Source organism: Garra rufa, chromosome 5 (assembly GCF_049309525.1).
Source record: "Garra rufa chromosome 5, GarRuf1.0, whole genome shotgun sequence".
NCBI classification, from domain to species: domain Eukaryota; kingdom Metazoa; phylum Chordata; class Actinopteri; order Cypriniformes; family Cyprinidae; genus Garra; species Garra rufa.
Genome location: NC_133365.1, coordinates 20318830 through 20340684, shown reverse-complemented (window position 1 = coordinate 20340684; position 21855 = coordinate 20318830). Strand labels below are relative to the sequence as shown.

General features: G+C 34.6%; 2 protein-coding genes across 3 annotated transcripts; one reads left to right on the top strand and one right to left on the bottom strand.

Annotated features, from left to right (window-relative positions):
- Positions 1-2222: 2222 nt before the first annotated feature.
- Positions 2223-9046, bottom strand: ptrh1 (peptidyl-tRNA hydrolase 1 homolog). Its single transcript, XM_073840888.1, has 5 exons — positions 8648-9046; positions 6899-7118; positions 6697-6796; positions 4175-4220; positions 2223-4081 (listed from the first exon to the last, which is right to left on the bottom strand). The coding sequence occupies exons 1-5, from the start codon at positions 8819-8821 to the stop codon at positions 3821-3823; spliced, it is 801 nt and encodes a 266-aa protein (XP_073696989.1). The 5' UTR covers positions 8822-9046; the 3' UTR covers positions 2223-3820.
- Positions 9047-10072: 1026 nt separating this feature from the next.
- inpp5e (inositol polyphosphate-5-phosphatase E) lies at positions 10073-21830 on the top strand. 2 transcript variants are annotated; one of them, XM_073840222.1, is made up of 11 exons: positions 10073-11532; positions 12650-13491; positions 15593-15716; positions 15801-15898; positions 15975-16099; positions 16924-17043; positions 17139-17246; positions 17344-17505; positions 17596-17711; positions 17796-17932; positions 20826-21830. In XM_073840222.1, exons 2-11 carry the CDS (start codon positions 12710-12712, stop codon positions 20959-20961), a joined length of 1908 nt encoding a protein of 635 aa, XP_073696323.1. In that variant the 5' UTR covers positions 10073-11532; positions 12650-12709; the 3' UTR covers positions 20962-21830. The 2 variants fall into 2 exon arrangements, with proteins under 2 accessions (XP_073696323.1, XP_073696322.1); XM_073840221.1 differs by having other exon boundaries at positions 10073-13491.
- Positions 21831-21855: the final 25 nt, after the last annotated feature.

The window sequence follows — 21855 nt, the reverse complement described above, 5'->3', positions numbered from 1 at the left end:
ATAATTCCATAGCAATATTTTAAAACATGTATATACACTACCAGTCAAAAGTTTTCGGACAGTAAGATTTTTAATGTTTTAATGTCTTTTCTATTCACCAAACCTGCATTTATTTGATCCAAAGTACAGCAAAAACAGTACAATTTTTTAAAAATAACTGATCTATTAAAATATATTTTAAAACATAATTTATTCCAGTGATTTCAAAGCTGAATTTTTAGCATCATTACTCCAGTCACATGATCCTCCAGAAATCATTCTAATATTCTGATTTGCTGCTCAAAAACATTTATTATTATTATTATGTTGAAAACAGCTGAGTAGATTTTTTTCAGGTTCCTTTGATTAATAGGAAGTTCAGAAGAAAAGCATTTATTTGAAATAGAAATTTAAAGCATCCTTGCTAAATAAAAGCATTATTTTTTATCATTTCTTTTCTAAAGGAAGAAAAATATCCTGACTCCAAGCTTTTGAATGATATACCCCCGGTTTCACAGACAAGGCTTAAGCCTAGTAGAGTTTTTTCAACTGAAATAAAATTGCACTGTTTGATCTTAAAATATACCAGTGCCTTTGTTTTGTCTTAAGATACACACCAGTAATGTTTTTTTTTTTTTTTTTTGCAAGCATGTTTATAAAAATTACTTAATTGTCCTAATTGAACTATGGTTTAATCCTGGTTTAGCCTAAGCCCTGTCTGTGAAACCGGGCCATAGTGTATAATATTACAAAAGTATAATCTTTGTATCTTTCTATTCATTAAATAATCCTGAATAAAATGTACTCAGCTGTTTTAAATGTTGATAATAATAATAATAATAAAAACTATTTAAAAAAAATACTTTGAAAGACGGAATTCACTAAAAGGATAAAAAATATCACAATTAAAAGGGTTCTGAACTTTGAGTTGTAAAAAAAGGAAAGTGAGTTCAAATCTAGGGAAAAAACACTCATTTGTGTAAACTGACTTTCAGCTATACTGAGATCTACTTTAGGTATTGTGTGTTAGGAGGTATTACTTTAAATATTTTTGTAAAACAGGGAAGACCCCCTAGGAGGCTTAGAACATTACCCTGAATAAATTTGCACTTTTATGTGAGCTGTGTGTCCAGCCGTGCCAGTAACCTCTGACCTTAAGTATTGTTTGAGCTGAGAGTGGACTAAGAAATCCTGACCATTCAGAGAAGCTGGGAATGGTCCATTGTAAAGGTTTGCTCAGGGAAAGCAGTATTTGTCAGCGTTGCTGGAATGTTGAAAATCTGCCACAAGTGATATTGTCTTTGAAGTATTTTTTTAATACCTCTCTTATGTTGTGGCATTGATGGAAATCTTCATATGGCACAGCTTTGATTTGTAGTACTGCTCCCAGCTGGATGCTATTATTCTTTTATCAGTTTCTGTCCGTGTCTGTTTTTAATCAGTTATGGTGTTAATTATATCAGTGGGTACATAATTTAATAATTCTGCTGAGCCCAATGAAGAATGATGACATTTTAAAGTATAATATAACTTTTTGCCTAGACAGGCTATAAAGCAAAGAACTGACAGAAAGACATGAAACTCCGTATATATGCAGCATATTATATATGCATATTTAAGTTGCATTGATTGTGTTTTGTTGATTCAGTGTTCATTCAGCATTTGTTCATTCAGTGACAAAATAAGATTCTTTCAGAACTACAAAACTATTGCTCATATTGTTAAGTCACTATAAAATGTCTATTGCAAAAAAAGTTAAATACTGTCTTTATTACATTAATATTAACTAATGATATATTTATAATAAGGAGTAATTATAATCAGGTCAAATGCTTTTATTTCGATTATGTTTTCTAATTTAATGCAGAATTTTCATTGCAAATTATATCAGCATAATCTGAGTGAAAAATTCAACTGAAAAGTTAAATTAAAATTCACAATGTTGTAGTTTGTAAGTTTTGCTTTGATAATAGCAGCTACATTGACATGAACTCCAGCATGATTTGAGATGATCCAAAGAGCATCTGGAGCTTATAATGTCTCTATAGTCACATATTTGTTACAATCTAAAATATTTATTCTACATTGTTTTGCTTTTTCATTTACATCATGTTTTATTGTTTTAAAACAAACACTTTTTTTTAGTTTAAAATGCATTTAAATGTATGAATTTAGCAGATGCTTTTAACCAAAAAGGAGATGATTTATAAAAGAGAGAGGAACAAAACACATTTAAGTCCAGATTTTCAATGCATTCTCATATTTAATATTCAAGTATTTCTGTGTTTGAAGTGTTTGGGAACCTCTGGCTGAACATAGCAATTGAGAAATATAAAAGAATAAAAAAGTCAAACTCCACAATACAGTGCAATAAATTAATTTAAAAAGCCAGATCACATGAAATGACACTATGGAGATCGTAGTGAGGTCAGTGTTGTCCAGGTTTTTAACCAGGGGTTTCCGAACCGTTTGTTCACATTGACACCTTATGTTAAAAACATACTGATATTTGATGTAATATAAAGCTTTAAATTTTCAGTGCATTGAATTTCTATTATTTATATTCTTATTACTCTTAAAAATAAATGTGCTTCACGATGCCACCTCTTTGTCTAAATGGTTCCGAAAAGAACCTTTAACATCTGAAAAATCTTTTTGTTTCACAAAAGGTCCTTTGTAGGTTCTTCAGATTATAAAAAGGTAAGAAATAGATGGATCTTTAAAGAACCTTTAACTGAATGGTTCTTTGTGGAACTAAAAAATGGTTCTTCAATGGCATCGCTGTGAAGAACCTTTTAAAACACCTTTATTTTTAAGAGTGTACAGTACCAGTTAAAAGTCTTTGAACAGTAAGATTTTCTAGTGTTTTTAAAGTCTCTTCTCTTCACCAAGCCTGCATTTATTTGATCCAGAAACAACAAAAGCAGTAATATTCTGAAATATTTTTACTATTTAAAACAACTGCTTTCTATTTGAATATTTTTAAAAATGTAATTTATTCCTGTGATCAAAGCTAAATTTTACAGCATCATTACTCCTGTCTTTAGTTTTACACGATCCTTAAAAATCATTCTAATATGCTGATTTGCTGTTAAAGTTTTATTTTTAAAAATTTCTTTCATTTAAAAAAAAACAATTATTAAAAGTGATGATTAAATAAACCTGCTACTCAGCTGTTTTCAACATAATAATAAATGTTTCTTGAGCAGCAAATCAGAAAATTAGAATGTGAGTAATGATGCTAAAAATTAAGCTTGGAAATCACAGGAATAAATCACATTACAATAGAAAACAGTTCTTTCAAATAGTACAAATATTTCAAAATTGTACAGTTTTTGCTGTATTTTGGATCAAATATATGCAGGCTTGGTGAGCAGAACAGAATTCTTTAAAAAATATTTTAAAAAAATCATACTGTTCACAGACTTTTGACTGGTAGTGTATATTTTAATATTATAATGATAGATTTGGCATGCTTTGTTGTTGTTTTTAAGCATTATACATTTTTACTTTATTTACAACATGGGTATTTCTATCTTCTGCAGTTCCTCCAGGAACCTCTAGGGGTTTGCAAACCCAAATTTGGATAACCTGTTATAGACATTATTATAGAGCCTGAAACACCTCCCAATATACTGAACTTCAAAATATGGCAGAGACCTAAGCTCAATTCCTTTAGTACAGAGTTACCAAAAATGGCTATGCATTGATGTCACTGTCAATTTTGGCTTTGTCCTTCATGACAGTGTCCTTCCCTTTTCTGAGGATCTAAACATGGCATCTTAACCAAACTCAACTCCTTCACAAAAGACAGTTATCAAAAGTGTGTAGTAACAGAAGGTCAGCTCTGTTTCTGCTCTTCTGTGGTGTCCTGAGGCGGTGAAAGCGTACTTGCTTTATTCTTGTGTGGTGCTCTCCTTCCCTCTGCTGGTGAGGTCTGAGGTTGCAAATCTGTGATATATGTCAGCAAAACATCTACACTCTGCTTCATGACAGAGTCTACAACTTTTTGTTCCTCTTGTGAAAAACGTCCCAAAACATAACGGTCGACAGGCGTTTTACCCGATGGTCGGCCAATACCAATACGCAACCGTGGCATCACCTGTGGGCACAATCAGCATGTGTTGTTATAATGAATTTCTATAACAAATCACTACAGCAGATGTGTTGCTCCAAAAAATATTTGCTAACTTACATCAGTTTGAAGGCAGTCCACACATGATCTGACACCATTGTGACCCCTGAGATGAAGAAAATATGGATCAATCCCAAATGAACTCAACATACATATTAAGGGAGTAATTCACTTCCAGAACAAAAATTTACATATCATTTACTCACCCCCTAGTCATCCAAGATGTTAATGTCTTTCTTTCTTCAGTCGATAAGAAATTATGTTTCTTGAGGAAAACATTTTACGATTTCTCTCCATGTAATGGACTTCAATGGTGCCCCAAGCTCTAAACGATCCCAGCCGAGGAAGAAGGGTCTTATCTAGCAAAACGATTGGTCATTTTTTAAACAAACTGACATTTTATATAATTTTTAACCTCAAACGAGTCTATGTCTGTGTGTGAACTCAGTTTTTTCCGGTTCAAGACTGTTGGGTATGTCGTAAAACTGCCATCTAATTTTCTTCCCCAACTTCAAAATCATCCTACATCGCTGCAGAAATACCGACCCAGTGTTTACAAAGTGAAAATGCAAAGAAGATTAAACGCCCAAAACGCCAACAATGTAGGATGATTTTGAAGATGAAGGAGAAAACGAGATGGGAGTTTTTCGACATACCTTAACTGCATTGAGCCGGAATACACAGACTACGCATACAATACAAAGACAAGACAAGCATTTGAGGTTAAAAAGTATATAAATTGTCAATTTGTTTAGAAAATGACCAATCGTTTCGCTAGATAAGACCCTTCTTCCTAGGCTGGGATTGTTTAGAGACATTTAAAGCTGCATTTAAACTGCATTTTAGAAGTTCAAACTTTGGGGGCACCATAGAAGTCCACTATACACCGCGTTCCAAATTATTATGCAAATGATATCTTTCTCTGGTTTTCATAATTAGTCAATGCAAATGACAGTCAGTATAATTTTTAAGTCATCAACCATTAGGGTATAATTTGAATTTTATTGAACAAACCTCCTAATTATAACAGTATTTATTTCAAAAATAAAAAACTGAAAATGCACTGTTCCACATTATTATGCACAACAGAGTTAAAACATTGTATAGGTTGTAAAGAACTGAAAATGGGCATTTGCTGAATTTGCAGCATTAGGTGGTCATATTTACTGAAATCAAAAGCTATTTCAATCAAAAACATCCTAACTGGGCAAGTTACATCTTACCATAGGACCCCTTCTTTGATATCGCTATCACAATTCTTGCATCCATTGAATTTGTGAGTTTTGGGAGAGTTTCTGATTGAATTTGTTTGCAGGATGCCAGAATAGCCTCCCAGAGCTGCTGTTTTGATGTGAACTGCCTCCCACCCTCATAGATCTTTTGCTTGAGGATGCCCCAAAGGTTCTCAATCTGGTTGAGGTCAGGGGAGGATGGTGGCCACACCATGAGTTTCTCATCTTTTATGCAGATAGCAGCCAATGACACAGAGGTATTATTTGCAGCATGAGATGGTGCATTGTCATGCATGAAGATGATTTTGCTACGGAAGGCACAGTTCTTCTTTTTGTACCATGAAAGAAAGTGGTCAGTCAAAAACTCTACATACTTTGCCAAAGTCATTTTCATACCTTTAGGGACCCTAAAGGGGCCAACCAGCTCTCTCCCTATGATTCCGGCCAAAAACGCCACCTCCTTGTGGTCGCAGCCTTGTTGGGACATGTTCCATCCACTACTCCATCCATCTGGACCATCCAAAGATGCACAACACTCATCAGTAAACAAGACTGTTTGAAAATGAGTCTTCATGTATGTCTGGGCCCACTGCAACCGTTTCTGCTTGTGAGCATTGGTTAGGAGTGGCCAAATAGTAGGTTTATGCACAACTGCAAGCCTCTGGAGGATCCTACACCTTGATGTTCGCGGGACTCCAGAGGCACCAGCAGCTTCAAAAACTTGTTTGCTACTTTGTAATGGCATTTTAGTAGCTGCTCTCTTAATCTGATGAATTTGTCTGGCAGAAACCTTCCTCATTCTGCCTTTACCTGCACGAACCTGTCTGTGCTCTGAATCAGCCTCAAATCTCTTCACAGTACAATGATCACGCTTATGTTTTCGAGAAATAGCTAATGTTTTCATACCTTGTCCAAAGCATTGCACTATTTGACGCTTTTCGGCAGCAGAGAGACCTTTTTCTTTCCCATATTGCTTGAAACCTGTGGCCTGCTTAATAATGTGGAACATCCTTCTTAAGTACTTTTCCTTTAATTGGGCTCATTTGGCAAACTATTTATCACAGGTGTCTGAGATGCATTTCAGTGATCCAAAGAGCCATGAGACACAATACCATCCATGAGTTTAATTGAAAAACAAAAAACTGTGTGTTTATGACACTTACATCCAATTTGCATAATAATTTGGAACGCAGTGTATGGAGATAATTCCTGAAATGTTTTTTCTCAAGAAACATATTTTCTTTACGACTGAAGAAAGAAAGAGATGAACATCTTGGAAGACAAAGGGGTGAGTAAGTTTAGTTCTGGAAGTGAACTAATCCTTTAAGTAAAAAAAAAAAAAAAGTTCACCTTGCACTTCCACCATGTTTAATGCCGAACTTCCCAAGTGGTTTGTCAAGCTCATCATGAATCAAGAGAATATGTTCAGGTGAAATTAAATATTTGCTAGCTGAAAAAAAAAATGCATAAAGGATTAAAAGGGTGGAAAAGTATTACAAAATATTAAGTATAATTATTAAGTGTTATTATAGCACAATCCAATGTGTCTCACCTGCTTTAGCCACACTCACGCCATTGACGTTCATAAACAACTTGGGTCGAAGAAGAACCAACTTGATATCTTCAAGTTGTGTCACAAGGACCTCCCCTGAAACTTGTCGGTCAGATCTCCAGCTATCCGGTGCACCCAAACGTTCAGCTAACGTTGTGAGCACAGCCATACCTACACTATGTCGAGAGCCATTCATGCCAGGGTTTCCCAGCCCAACAACCTGAAACACAACAGCAATACATAATGTGATTCAGTCAGAGGTTATTATATATACAAACACTTAACAGACACTAGTACCAGGGTTGCCAGTTTTTCACAACAAATCTCACCTAATTGCTACTCAAAACTAGCGAGGGGGTAAATTTTGTTCCGAGGGGTAAATGCAAGTTTTTTTGGCAGTGTTCCCCTAGTAAAATTACTATTCTATGGGCAAAATATTACGTTACTGGGGAATGAAAAACAACCCACGGCAACAGTGGTAAAGTAGCCCAATTCCGCAGGAAAATCGCAGACTTGGCAACACTGACTAGTACCTATTTTGACAGTTATTAGTACCCTTATTTCATTAGATAATTCCTTTTTTACTTGTCATATATAAGGACTCATGGCCACTCATGATTTGTTTATTGTGTTAAATGACTAAAATGTTGCTTGTAAAATACTGGTTGGCTAACAAGTTGAATACTAACTAACTAGTGCCAAATAAACTGGTTATACAAATAACTAGAAATTTATATTTGTTACTGTAGATACTTGTCACTGTTGGGAAAGCCACTAACAAATATAGTAGTCAACATTTGAAATGGATCAAACACGTTAATCAAAGTTGTCCTAAGACAAGAATGGGTCTTGAATTGGATCTGATGAAAGGTTTTGTTCCTTTTTAAATGGTGACTACTGTATGGGTCAAGACAAAAAAGGGTTAAAGCATAAAAACAATAAATGTAATACTGCTTTAAATTATGTATTTTTTTAAATCTAATTTTTTTTTTCTGTTTAATTAAATAAAAAAAAATTTTCAGCAAAAATAAATATACATTTTTCCCAAATTTACAGAAGACACCCACTAACATGTCATTCAGTGTAACAATCTTGTCAGGCATATTTACAACAAAAATCAATTTATAAAATATTAAAAGATTAATTACTTTCACCCCAAATACTAATTAGTTGTAATTCTACATTTTTTTAATTTGCCACTATCCTAGTTTTTGCCCATTCGTCAGTAAGATTTTTTTTTCTCATTTAAAACACAATAAAATTTAATATTATACAAAATAATATTTATTGCTTATTATTTTATATATTTGAATATGTACAAGTCAGAATAAGCATGTTGTTGAACTTTTACATAAATATTGTGTTATTTCAACCAAATTTTGACATTTTATTCTCCAAAAACTTATTTGAAACCTTAAAAGTAGACACTTTACTTACCTTTAATGTGCTTTCTATGGACATAAAATCACTTTTGGACGTGGACATAGTTTAGTTTAATAGTTTAATGAGTATTCATTTCGTGACCACCTCAAAAATCATTACTGTAAGAATCAGCTACTAGAATATAATGAATAAATACTGAATAAGCACAGCCATTAAACGAGTAATAAACTAGTACTAAAAATAAATATTACGGTGAATTAATAAAATAGTAAATAGTACTTGTTACACGAGCTTAAGTATCTGTTATTAAGCAACACAATATATCATAACGTGTTATAAAAAATGCCAAGTAAAAGACTGACGTACCATTTTCCTTTTATTACAGTCAGCTATCGTTTGTCCAGCTATCCTCGGTGATGGCAGAGTGCTCATCAACACTCGATTGATCAGTTTTGTTATCATCCGTCTTATAAGAGCCATTGGTAGTTTGAAAGCTTGTGTCACAGCCGCCCAGGTGACACGCACCTTGGTGTTACTCATTATGAGTTATTGTGAGGTTAAAGTTGACCACACAGTTTAGAAGCGATTTTCATCAGATTTCAAATGGTGGACTTTCATATTACTGATAATCGCAACTCTAAAGCACAGCAACGTCAACTTATAGCTTATAACAGCATCGATCGAGCATATGAATTGCTTTGAATAAGTTTTGTTTGCGATAAGATTGCGATTCATCAGTGTACCCTTTTGACAAGAATCCACACGTTCTTCTATCCATGTGTATTGCGGGGTGCCAGATGTCCGTTGTAAAATCCCACATAACGAGCAAATGATGAGGCCAAAGTGTAACATTTGCCTCGGTATCCCAAAACAATTTGAAATATTTGTCAAAATAAACATTAAATGATTTTGACAGTGATAACAGTTGGTGTAATTTAGACCATTTTAAAAGCTTAATTTTGTATAAGTGTTTTTCATATATTTGGCAACTTAGAGTGACCTTAGAGAAGCGAAGATGTTTTTAGTCCTTACAAACCCATAGCGCCATCTATCTTGATGGTGGATTATGATTATGTCCACATCAAAAGAAATGTACAAAAGTGATTTTATGTGCATAGAAAACACATTAAATGTAAGTAAAGCGTCTATTTTTAGGGTTTCAAATACGTTTTTGGAGAATAAAACGTCACAATTTGGTTGCAATTATGTTACGTTGTCATTCAGTGTAACAATATTTATGTAAAAAATCAAACAACATGCTTATTCTGACTTGTACATATGTGTTTTAAAAGAGTAAAAAAATCTTACTAACAAATGGACAGGGCCTAGGACAGTGGCAAATTTTAAAAATGTAGAATTACAACTAATTAGTATTTGGTGTGAAAGAAATTTGTCTTTTAATATGTCATAAAATGACAATTTTGTTGTAAATATGCCTATCATGATTGTTACACTGAATTACATTTTAGTCTGTGTCTTAGGGGAAAATGTATGATATTTATTTTTTTGCTCAGAAAAAAAAAATGCAATTAAATTAAACAAAACTTAAAAAAAAGGAAACAAATAACAATTTAAAGCAGTATTACACTTTTTTTTATACTGTTTTTATGCCTAAACCCTTTTTCCATCTTTAACCCGTATATAAATATTTAATTACATATATTTTAATTGAAGATATGTCATAACACAGTGAATTATGCCTACTGATATTAATGAATATAATGAAATGGAATATATCTCACTTTTGGAATTACTACATAATAATCCCATGGTTTACAATAAATAATAAATGTAAAATTTACCACACAGGTCTTATTGTATTGTTTCACTTTAAAATAAAAGCAATATTTTTACTCCACAATTCTAAATACATTAATGTGTTCACAATTAAAGCAAATACACACAAAAAGAGATTATATAAATGAATACTTTTATTCAGCAAGGATGCTTTAAATTGATCAAAAGTGATAATTAAGACATTTATAGTGTTACAAAAGATTTTTATTTCAGATGAATGCTGTTCTTTCTATTCATCAAAGAAACTTTAAAAAATTCTACTCAGCTGTTTTCAATGTAATAATAATAATAATAAATGTTTTTGAGCAGCAAATCAGAATATTAGAATGTTCTATGTCCTAATGTGACTGGAGTAATGATGCTAAAAATTCAGCTTTGAAATCACAGGAATAAATTACTTTTTTAAATATATTCAAATAGAAAACAGATTTTAAATAGTATACATTTAAAAAAATTTTTTTTTTTTACAGTTTTTGCTGTACTTTGGATCAAATTAATGCAGGCTTGGTGAGCAGAAGAGACTAGTGTAAATGCAAATAATCAAAATAAAAACCTTTTTTTGATTTAGAAAAACATATTTTCTTTTGAAAAGAAACATAACACTGTTTGTCAGTAAGCAAACTGCAGGGGGTCCAGCAAGTGTCCAGTAATGTCCTTCAAGTAGGCCAACACTAGCCTCTCAAATGTCTTCATAACCACAGATGTTAAGGCAACAGGTCTGTAGTCATTTACTTTACGTATTACATATAATGTGACAACTTGCCCCATTAAGCGACATCCCTTCCCAACCTGACACTTTGTGTAACTGAACATTTTCAATTTAAAACTTTACTCAGATACAGTCCTTGTGATACCTTTCCCATGTGACAATTAACCCCGATCATCTCTGTGTGTTTACAGCAAAAGTTTAAGTAATACCTACTTTATAGTTATTTGAACTAATTAAATCCTTTTTTACTAAGATTCATTTAATGACTAAGAGTATTTGTTTTTAAGCTATTTGCTGCTAACACAATATAATCTTTTTATAGCTTGCGATACAACAAATTACAGCGAAATATAGTTCTCCGGTAGGCTACTTTAATTCACTAGTATTTATGTATAAACATGAACGAAAGTTTGGATCTAAACACTAGAGGGCAGTGCAGTATTAGGCCTACTGTCAAGAAGATTTTTAATGCCAAAGATTTTTTAAATTCTTTTTAATTTTAATTTATTATTTTTATTATTATTATATATATATATATGCATGACGCATCTTTAACAAAAATCAGTATAGGTGGCTGATTTTTAAAACATTCATTTGGATTCCCACACAGTCTTGTTTGTGAAAGAGATGGCGCTGTTTCATAATACACTACTGCTGGCTGTCAGCACACCCTCTTGATTTGAGTTGTTGGTTGCCTGGCGTTGCTAAGGAAGTCAAGTAAGTTTGCTTCTTCAGCGAACTGGAGGTAACGGAGAGCTATTTCACACTCAATATGTCATTTTATTCCTCACACAAATATATATTTATATTTCGCAAAGATAAAAATGCTACATCATGAGTGTAGCGGTAGCTAATAGATTTGTGGCCATCGTATGACATCAGTGAATATCGCTGTGTGAGGAACAGAGATTTCAGTCAGCTGGAATCACTTATAAGAATAGTTTTAATTTGAGTTTTAGTTTAAGTTCACATTTGCTCAGAGGTTATTTTTTAATAATAGTTATGCTTTTGCGGTACTGTTGTACAGTAATGTTGTTATAGTAGTCTATTGGTTGTTGTTGATAATGTTAATTTACGACGCCCACTTAATACATAGATGTCTGTTGGTAAATGGACAACTGTACAATTTTGAAATATTTTTACTATTTAAAATAACTGTTTTCTATTTTAATATATGTAAAAATGTAATTTATTCCTGTGATTTCAAAGCTGAATTTTTAGCATCATAACTCCAGTCAGATGATCCTTCAGAAATCATTATAATATGCTGATTTGCTGCTCAAAAAAACATTTATTATTATTATTGATGAATAATAATAAATGTTTTTTGATGAATAGAAAGTTTTTGATCAATTTAAAGCATCCTTGCTTAATAAAAGTATTAATTTCTATACTTTCTTTCTCAAAATTATACTGACTCCAAGCTTTTGAATGGTATAGTGTATATTGTTACAAAAGCTTTTTATTTCAGATAAATGCTGATCTTTAGGTCTTTCTATTCATCAAAGAATCCTGAAAAAAATTTTACTCAACTGTTGTAAATATTGATAATAATTATAAATGTTTGTTGAAAAGCAAATCATTAGAATGATTGCTGTAGGTTCATATGACACTGAAGACTGGAGTAATGTTGCTGAAAATTTTGCTATGATCACAGGAATAAATTACATATTTTAAAAAGTATTTAAAATATTTTTTTAAGCCACAATGCATTATACATAATGACCATAAAGACCCGCACAAAATATAGAATTTGCATACTGGGTGAATTATAATATTGCCTAATTAAGCAACATTACTCAAAATACATAAAGACTTATTAATTAGTAGTCGTCAAATAAATCTCTTTTCTGTCTCTACAGGATGTAATCTTCTGAGTTCCATGGGACTTGTTTACATCTAAAACCAAGTCCGCCAATAGGATGAGTGAGCATGGAGACAGCATTGTCCCGTTTAACCCCACAGAACTCAATTCAGGAGAACCAGCTTGTAAAACAGACATTACTGTTCTAGGTGTAGACCTGAGGAGCAACAAGGAAGAGCTCAAAGACATAAAGAAGCCAAATGAAGGGACCAGACTACTTCAGGATGAGCATAACAAGGACGCCAAGCTTAGTCCGTTTCAGCCTCGACCTCCCTCTCTTCCCAAGCCTGTGGGATTGGGAATGGGGGGTAAAAACATCTCTTTTGATGAGAAGGTGAGAGGGAGAAGATTGAGGAACAGCCAGGAGAGTCTCACCGACCCTTGCGAGACGGGCTCTTCCACCGATTCGCTTAAAGAAGACACCTCATCAAATGGCCAAGGCCTTGCACCCGGACGTCCCCTCGATCTCCCACCCATAGAGACACCGCGGTTCAGGATTAGGAGCGGTAGCTTCTCCGAGACGGACAATGAGCATAGTGATCCGAATAAAGAGCGCTTGAAACCGTCCAGAATTATTCTGTCCCCACTGCAGCCCACTGGCACATATCCTTTTCTGGAGAACAGCACAGCCTCCACGTCCTTAAGGACAACTAATCGGATTGACAGGGATTGTTTGGATTACAGTGCGGTGGGGAGAAGGGGGCGGTCGGAGAGGCTTCAGAGAAATCTGAGCGATAGCCGGCTGTTGGACACCATGGTGTCAGACAATGCCTCTGTCCATTCCATGAAGTCCACCTACAGCGTTCTGAACCCCATCAGACCCCGGGATGTGAGGAACCGGTGAGTTTTTTTTTTGTTTTTTTTTTAACTGGTTTCTTCTTTGCTGCAGCCTGTTTTGCTCAGAAGATCTCCATCTTCAACTTCATGATCACGGTGTCTGATCTGGCATCTTGATCACCTCCTAAAGCGTCTAAGTGTCCAAGCTTTTTTGTTTATGTGAGCGTGAATCATTTTTGCGTGAGTGCATGAACAAATGTAAATTTATGTTTCACAGTGAAGTAGATTGTGATGAATGTTTTTACAGGAAGGAGCACAGACGCTTGCCAGAGTAAGTTGCTATTTACCGAATCACCTGAACAGCTTTAGTTGTGGGAAGTGAAAAGTGAAATGGACGTTTATAGAGAGATTGGAGAGGAAGGGTGAAGCAGTGCGAATGCAAAGGAGATTAATGGATCAGTGAGATGCTAGTTCAGCAACTGTCAAACTGCATCAGGAGAACATATATTCATGCTCTACTTGAAGGTGACATGATATATGTATGGGAAATATGAAATACAAAATCTAATTATTAGACAATTTTTTTAACTTTATTAAAGTGATCATTGAAATTGTAGTCATTAATTAGTCATTTTTAAAGCCTGTATGGTTTTCTTCTGTGGACCATCAGTGAAGATGTTTTAAAGAATGTTCTCACGGTTCTTTTTAATCTATAAAACCATATTGTGACCAGAGCCTCACAAGAAGACAATTGTAAAATGTGGCCAATACTGATAAGCAAGTAATTACTTTCATAATTTCTTTTGTCTAAATAATAAAAACTAAAGAGTCAATGCTATAAGTAAATTTAGGTGTAAAATCTGAAAAATATAGATGTACAGATAAAGAAAAAAAATGTTCTGTATCTAACAGGCTTGTTAAACTATTAATGTTTATAGATTAACTTTAATTGGATTAATAGAGGTAATCAATGTATAAAAGTAAGGAAAATGAGCATGAACAATTAAATACCCAGTCCGTATTATCTACTGTATTTGTTATTGGCTCATACCGTGATAAGGTAAGTGGTATCTTGTGTCCATAATTGTCTTAATAATTGTGAAAATGAATGTAATTATACAGTATATAAACACACACAGATCAAAATTAGAGAACAACCTACAATTTCCTAAATTTAAAGGTGACTTCTTAGTCCTACTTGAAGTTATCCTAACAGAAGTTAGTATCCTATTTCTAACCAGTCTAAGATGACTGAAACCCTGCAACTGGTTGTTCAGATGAGGGCCATAGGGATGACCCTTTCATCCATTGCAAAAGAAGCTGGTCATTCTCAAATATTGCAGGTTTACAGTGACACTAATTCATTCCAAGCTCCCCAAAAGGTTGGTCGTCCACGTAAGACAAATGCATGAGAAGACAGGATAATGTGAAGACTCTCAATGGAAAACCAGTCCAACATTGCAGCTGGAATTGCTTGCCAGTTCAGTGCTGAACAGTTGGAGAATCTAATAATTAACGACTGCCAAAATAGGTAAAGCAGTCCTTTAAGCTAAGGACACTGAAATTATGAGTGTCCGGCCCTGAGTCCTGATCTAAACCTGGTTGAAAACCTCTGGAAAATCCTTGGTGACAAAGTTATGGCTTAGAAACCCATTACAGTTACCAAACTATGGAAGAGTGTGGAAGAGGAGTGGACCAAGGTCACACCAATGCTGTGTGAGAAACTAGTTATGTCCTGCAGCCACAGGACATGAAAAGAAAGGGCCTCTACACTTCCTACTAATTTCTGAGAGCTGTAACCCTCCAAAATTTCAGTTGTAATCTTCTTTTCATGCTAAAGTGGTTATTGTTTTTTAATTTTAATCACTGTTTTCCACAAAATAAAGGTTTTTGTTGAAATGCCTGGGATATTCGGTCAAACATGTTAGTTGAACAGTGGTAAACCTACAGCTAATGTTCGTTCAAATTTTGAGTGATGATGATGAACAATATTTCTGAAAAAAAAAAAATCAAGTATTTATAGATTGTTCTCTAATTTTCCACTGTGCACACACACACATGAAAACATTTGGGTAAACTCATCCTTTAGATGCAGTTTATAAGAATACATTATGATAGATGCTTGACGGGCCATTTCTCAAATCTTTAGTTCTTATTGTTTTAGGAGCTTTCTGGAGGGCAGTGTTTTGGGTAACGGTGCCTTGTTGGGAGCAGAAGAGCTTGACCGCTACTTTCCGGAGAGACGGCTGGGTATCTACGTCGCTACATGGAACATGCAGGGAGAGAAGGTGTGGAACAATACTGTCATTTCTAATGCTTTGTTTGTTTAAGTGCATAGCAGCTGTAGCCTAAGCTCTCACTCTTGGTCTCAGGGGCTTCCATACAACCTAGATGATCTGCTGCTCCCAACCGACACAGACTTTGCACAGGATGTCTACGTTATAGGGGTTCAAGAAGGGTGTCCAGATAGGTAAGATATAAGCTTTTTGCATGTCATCTTCTGATACTCAGATTTGCACATTTACTCTCTTCACATTTGTCCACAGGAGGGAGTGGGAGATTCGCCTGCAGGAAACTCTTGGGCCGTATTACGTGATGCTGTATGCAGCAGCCCATGGTGTTCTTTATCTCACTATATTTGTCAGGAGAGACCTCATATGGTTCTGTTCAGGTAAAGCTTGTTAATTCTTCAAATTAATATATTTTATGCACTATTGTTCAAAAGTTTGGGGTCAGTAAGATTTCTTATGCTAACCAAGGCTGTATATATTTAATCAAAAACACAGTAATATTGTGAATATTACAGTTTCAAATAACTGTTTTCTATTTGAGTATATTTTAAAATGTAATTTATTCTTGTCATGGTAAAACTGAATTTTCAGCATCATTACCCCAGTCTTCAGTGTCACATGATCCTTCAGAAATCATTCTGATATGCTGATTTGCTGCTCAAGAAACCTTAGTGTTATCATTATTCAGTTATATTATATTATCAGTGTAAGTTCAAAAGAATAGCATTTATTTGAAATAGATATTTCTGTGGCAAGATATCCACCTTATTTTCCCCGTATGAACGGGAAATTTGTAAATTTAATGTGTCTTCCGGTCTCATCTGCTTCCAGCTATTTTTAGCTGTACAAAACAACTTGTTTTGCTGCTTGATATTGGAAAGTGGTCTTACCATATTATTTTAATATATTATCTCAATTGTAAACACAATGGCTTGTAGTGCAAACATTTTTTCTGCTTACTGCACTTCGATGTTCTTGTTATTTCCATACGTTGGCTTGTGAACTGGCTGTGAAAACAGTTTACATCCACATTGAAAAATAAGGTGGATAGTCACTTTTGATTAATTTAGTTTTCTTTAATGTTACCTTGCTAAATAAAATTATTCATTTCTTAAAAAAAAAAAAAAAAACTACAGACCCCAAACTTTGGAACAATATAATATAATATATAATATAATAAAGTGATCTTTTTCTGTCACTACAGAGGTGGAACATGCTACAGTCACAACTAGAATTATATCTCAGATTAAGACTAAAGGAGCTGTGGGTATCGGCTTCACTTTCTTTGGAACATCTTTCCTCTTTATTACATCTCATTTCACCTGTAAGTGGAGTATATTGATAAATGTTTACATCAACAATGGTATTTGATTTTTGCCCCACTATAAATAAACCCAAACTTCTTTGTATTCCTTTCAGCTGGAGATTCCAAAGTATATGAGAGGATCTTAGATTACAATAAGATCATAGAAGCTTTGGCTCTTCCTAGAAGCCTTCCTGATACTAACCCGTATCGCTCCACAACCTGTGAGTGTTTCTACATTTGTCATATTCAGAAATGTATTATGCATTTATTTTCTTGTTGATGAGCAAAATTCTTGATCTGTTCTTTGTTTGCTCACAGCTGATGTCACAACCCGTTTTGATGAAGTCTTCTGGTTTGGAGATTTTAACTTCCGCCTGAGTAAAGCCAGAGGAGAGGTGGAGGCCATTTTGAATCAGGGTGTGGGTGCAGATATGAGCCCACTGTTACAACATGACCAGCTGTTGAAAGAGATGAAAGAAGGCAAGTTAAATGCAAAATTACAGTCCTGTGTAATTTATGCATATTCATTCTTTGTATTTACAGGAGGAGTCTGTGTTTGTGCATTTGTAGGTTCCATTTTTAAAGGGTTTCAGGAAGCATCTATTCACTTTCCTCCTACGTACAAGTTTGACATTGGTTGTGACGTCTATGACACCACCACAAAGCAGAGAACACCCTCATATACAGTAAGCTTTTTTGTTAATTGCATGCTAATACATCACTATCCTCACCTTTAGTACAGTTGTTGATTTTTCCTCATTTGTTGGCAGGATCGGATTCTTTATCGAAACAGACAAGCAGATGACATTAAAGTGATCAAGTACACGTCTTGCTCGTCCATCAAGACATCAGATCACCGGCCTGTCATCGGCATGTTTCAGGTCAAACTTCGTCCGGGTAGAGATAAGTAAGCATCTTTTCACAATGATTTTAAAGTCCCCATGAAATCAAAATGAAAGTTTTTTGTTTTTTAGTATGAAGATTTTAGCCTTAAGGTTATCTCTAAGCTAGTATTTCAAAACAATGACAAAATTCGTATTTACAAGACATAAGCATTCAAAACTTAGTTTCTAACTTTTGCTAATATGGATCAATGATTTTGATTACATCACCCTGCACTTCAGCTTCTCATCAAACTTTCTGTCCAATCAAATGCTATCTAGAATCCAAAGCATTCCGCCGGCGCCTTCTATACTCTAAATCAGTGATTCTCAACTCCAGTCCTCGGGGCCCACTGCTCTGCACATTTTGTATGTTTCTGAATCTGACACACTCAGTTCAGTTCATGGATCTTTCTCCTAACGAGCTGATTATCTCAATCAGGTGTGCTTAATGAAGGAGACATACAAAATGTTCAGAGCAGTGGGCCTCGAGGACTGGAGTTGAGAATCACCGCTCTAAATAGATGCTAAAGACAGTGTAAATATGCTTTCCATTGGGGCGAAAAAAGTCTGGTTTTGTGCTGTGTCACACAAACCATCACAGCGTGCACACAGTCTGCTCCAGTCCGGAGACACGATAGCATTGAACGGATTGTATGCACAAATCAGTGCAGACCACAAAACATATCGGACCCATTTGAATTTTACACAGAATGCTATATTTTATAGCGATATGGATGAGATTGTGGCTATCAAACCCTGTCAAATGCGGCTTTACCGAGCTCAACGGCTCAAGCCCAAGTTTTGATATAAATGAAATGCTATTGGCTATTTAAAAACGGCGGTGGGGCTGCTTTATATGCCCCGTCCTGTTTTCCTGTTTCATGTGAAATTATGTCATCGTATAGAATAACGCTGCCTGTTTCAAAGCATTTCAGTGGCCCTTTAACAGTTGCACTTGCCTTTGTTTTTTCTTAAAGGAACACTCCACTTTTTTTGGAAATAGGCTCATTCTCCAACTCCCCCCGAGTTAATAAGTTGATTTTTACCGTTTTATAATCCATTCAGCCGTTCTCCTGTTCTGACCATATCACGCCGGAATGGAAGTGTAGTTCCTAATCTTATCAGCCTAGAAAATTGAAGCTTTGCATTTCCACCGGTCTTAGTACACGATATAACTACAGAAGAGTCAAGTTTTAAATGGGACAAATATGGAAACTCGTTGGTCATTTTTGAATGTGATGCTATTGGTCTAATAGGATTCAATGATCTATGCTAAGCTATGCTAAAAGTGATATCGCCAGAACAGGAGAACAGCTGAATGGATTTCAAAACGGTAAAACTCAACTTATTAACTCGGGGGGAGTTGGAGAATGAGCCTATTTCCAAAAAAAGTGGAGTGTTCCTTTAAGTAGTCATCACTTACTGTCATATTGTTCATCTTATACTTCTGAAAGACAAGATATTTGATAAATGAAGATATTTTTAATAAAAACTGACCGATTTTTGTCCATCCATGTCACCAAAACATTCATGATTCAAAAATGTCATTGTAAAAGTAATCCATATGAATGAGCAGTTTAATTCATCTTCTTAAGAGACAAGATTGGTTTATATAACTGATTAATTTAGGATTTTACTTATATTTAACCTTCTTGTGCTCTTCACCAGAATGGTACGAAGCTTGATAAAGGTTTTGGCACTTATTATGAGAACAACAACAACAAAAAATTGTGGACATGTTTCAAAAAGGTAAAAAAAAATGGTCACACCTTAGCGGCCAAAACTAATGGGAAACTTGGTTGAAGCATTGGTACTGTGCCCAAACAAAATTTCATTTTCAGGTCTATGCTCAAAAAGTGGTTAGTAGGTAATAAATAGATCATAACTAGTTCATAAATATAATTAAGTGCCATAAAATCCCGTAAAAATACAAAATACAGTTGAAGTCAAAAGTTTACACCTTGCAGAATCCGCAAAATGGTAATTATTTTACCAAAATAAGAGGGATCATACAAAATGCATGTTATTTTTTTATTTAGTACTGACCTGAATAAGATATTTCACATAAAAGACATTTGCATTTAGTTCAAAAGAGAAAACAATAGTTGAATTTATAAAAATTACCCTGTTCAAAAATTTACATACACAAATTTTAACAATGACTGTATGATTTTGAGACCCATCTTTTTACACTGAGGCGCAACTGAGGGACTCAAATGCAACTATTACAGAAGGTTTAAATGCTCACTGATGCTTCAGAAGGAAACACAATGCATTAAGAGCTGGGGGTGAAAACTTTTGAACAGAATGAAGGTGTACATTTTTCTTATTTTGCCTAAGTATCATATCATTCAGTACTGTCCTTCAGAAGCTACAGAAGATTCTTACATGTTTCCCAGAAGACAAAATAAGTTAAATATACCCCTACATTTTCACCCACAGCTCTTAATGCATTGAGTTTCCTTTCAAAGCATCAGTGAGAGTTTGAACCTTCAGTAATAGTTGCAGTCCCTCAGTTGTCCTCAGTGTGAATAGTTGAATCTCAAAATCATACAGTCATCGTTGGAAAGGGTTTAAAACAAAACAAACAAAAAACACAGATGTGGACAACACAGTATTAAAAATCAAGTGTATGTAAACTTTTGAACAAGAAATTCCACTATTATTTCCTCTTGTGGACTATATGTAAACATCTTTTATGTGAAATATCTTATTCAGGTCAGTACTAAATAAAAAAATACCATGATTTTCTGCATCGGCAAATCCTGCGAGGAAAATTTATTGAAGTAAACACAAGCTTTTTATGAATTTACAAAATGGAATGTAATGTGTTATGGTCTGTTTACATTTCATGGTTCATTTTGTAGGTTCATGTAGGTTTGATAAACCACTAAATCAGTTTATTATCCTCCTCAGCATTCCTTTAGGTGCTGGCCAGTTTGACAGGAGCCTGTACCTCGAAGGAATCCGAAGAAGAATCACCAGGGAGCTGAAAAAGAGAGAAGCTGCCATGAAAAACCAGAATAACAGCACGGTTTGCACCATATCCTGATTTGGGACCAGTGTGCGACAGCCATAGGGTGCTAAAACTGATCATACAAACCGAGGTACTGACTTGGAAAGCTGGACTTTCAGGACCAAAGGAGAACTCGGTACTACGGATGTCAAGCGCACAGTCCTTCGGCTGGACGTTTAGCAGCTAGTGTTGGAACTATAAAATACTATATGAATCTATAAATTATACTGACCGGAGTAAATGAAGTTAACTGTACTGTACATCCGTTATTCCTAATTCGTTTTTTGTATTATTTCATATTCTGGTATTTAACTTGCAAGCCGAAAACAGTCTGTTCTGTGTATGGTTGACAAACAACTGATAGTGTTTCATTGCCTTGTTAAACCATTCGCTCACCTTTAACCGATACTGTAAACACAAGCAAGAGTTACCTAACAACATGCTAACAGTTGTACTCCTTTATAAAGGGAACTGTACTGTAGCATCATTACCAGCAAAATGAGAGAGAATTTGTGTTAGCAGCTGTTTTTATTTATGGATTGTCATCGATAGGTCAATATGGTATCACGTAGAGTGTGCAACATCTAAGGAGGCACAGACTATACTTGAGTTTACTGCCTTAACATATCCAATATAATTCAGCTTACTTGATGTCAAGTGCGATATATGTATAGAAGAAGGACCATGGTATTGGTATTGCTTGCGCATGGATCTCAGTGACTGTGGTGTAACAGTAAGTCACGCATTCACATCATGAATTTCAGTTCTGTTTGTACTGAAAGTGCCTGCGATCTTTCTCATGATTGCCTCAGTGACTTCAAATACATTCTGCTGTTTAAAACCAAATAATAGCTTGTTATAAATGTTTGTTTACTATGTAAAATAATACAAAAACTCAAACTTGAGGTGTTATTTCTTATGTGGTTTCTA

Coding starts and splice junctions, on each gene's coding strand:
- ptrh1 (XM_073840888.1), bottom strand. CDS start 8,821: ATGAGTAACACCAAGGTGCGTGTCACCTGGGCGGCTGTGACACAAGCT. Junction 7,119..8,647: donor ACTGTAATAAAAGGAAAATG/GTACGTCAGTCT, acceptor GTTGTGTTTCAG/GTTGTTGGGCTGGGAAACCC. Junction 4,221..6,696: donor AAACATGGTGGAAGTGCAAG/GTGAACTTTTTT, acceptor TCTTCATCTCAG/GGGTCACAATGGTGTCAGAT.
- inpp5e (XM_073840222.1), top strand. CDS start 12,710: ATGAGTGAGCATGGAGACAGCATTGTCCCGTTTAACCCCACAGAACTC. Junction 13,492..15,592: donor CCCCGGGATGTGAGGAACCG/GTGAGTTTTTTT, acceptor TTATTGTTTTAG/GAGCTTTCTGGAGGGCAGTG. Junction 15,899..15,974: donor CAAGAAGGGTGTCCAGATAG/GTAAGATATAAG, acceptor ATTTGTCCACAG/GAGGGAGTGGGAGATTCGCC.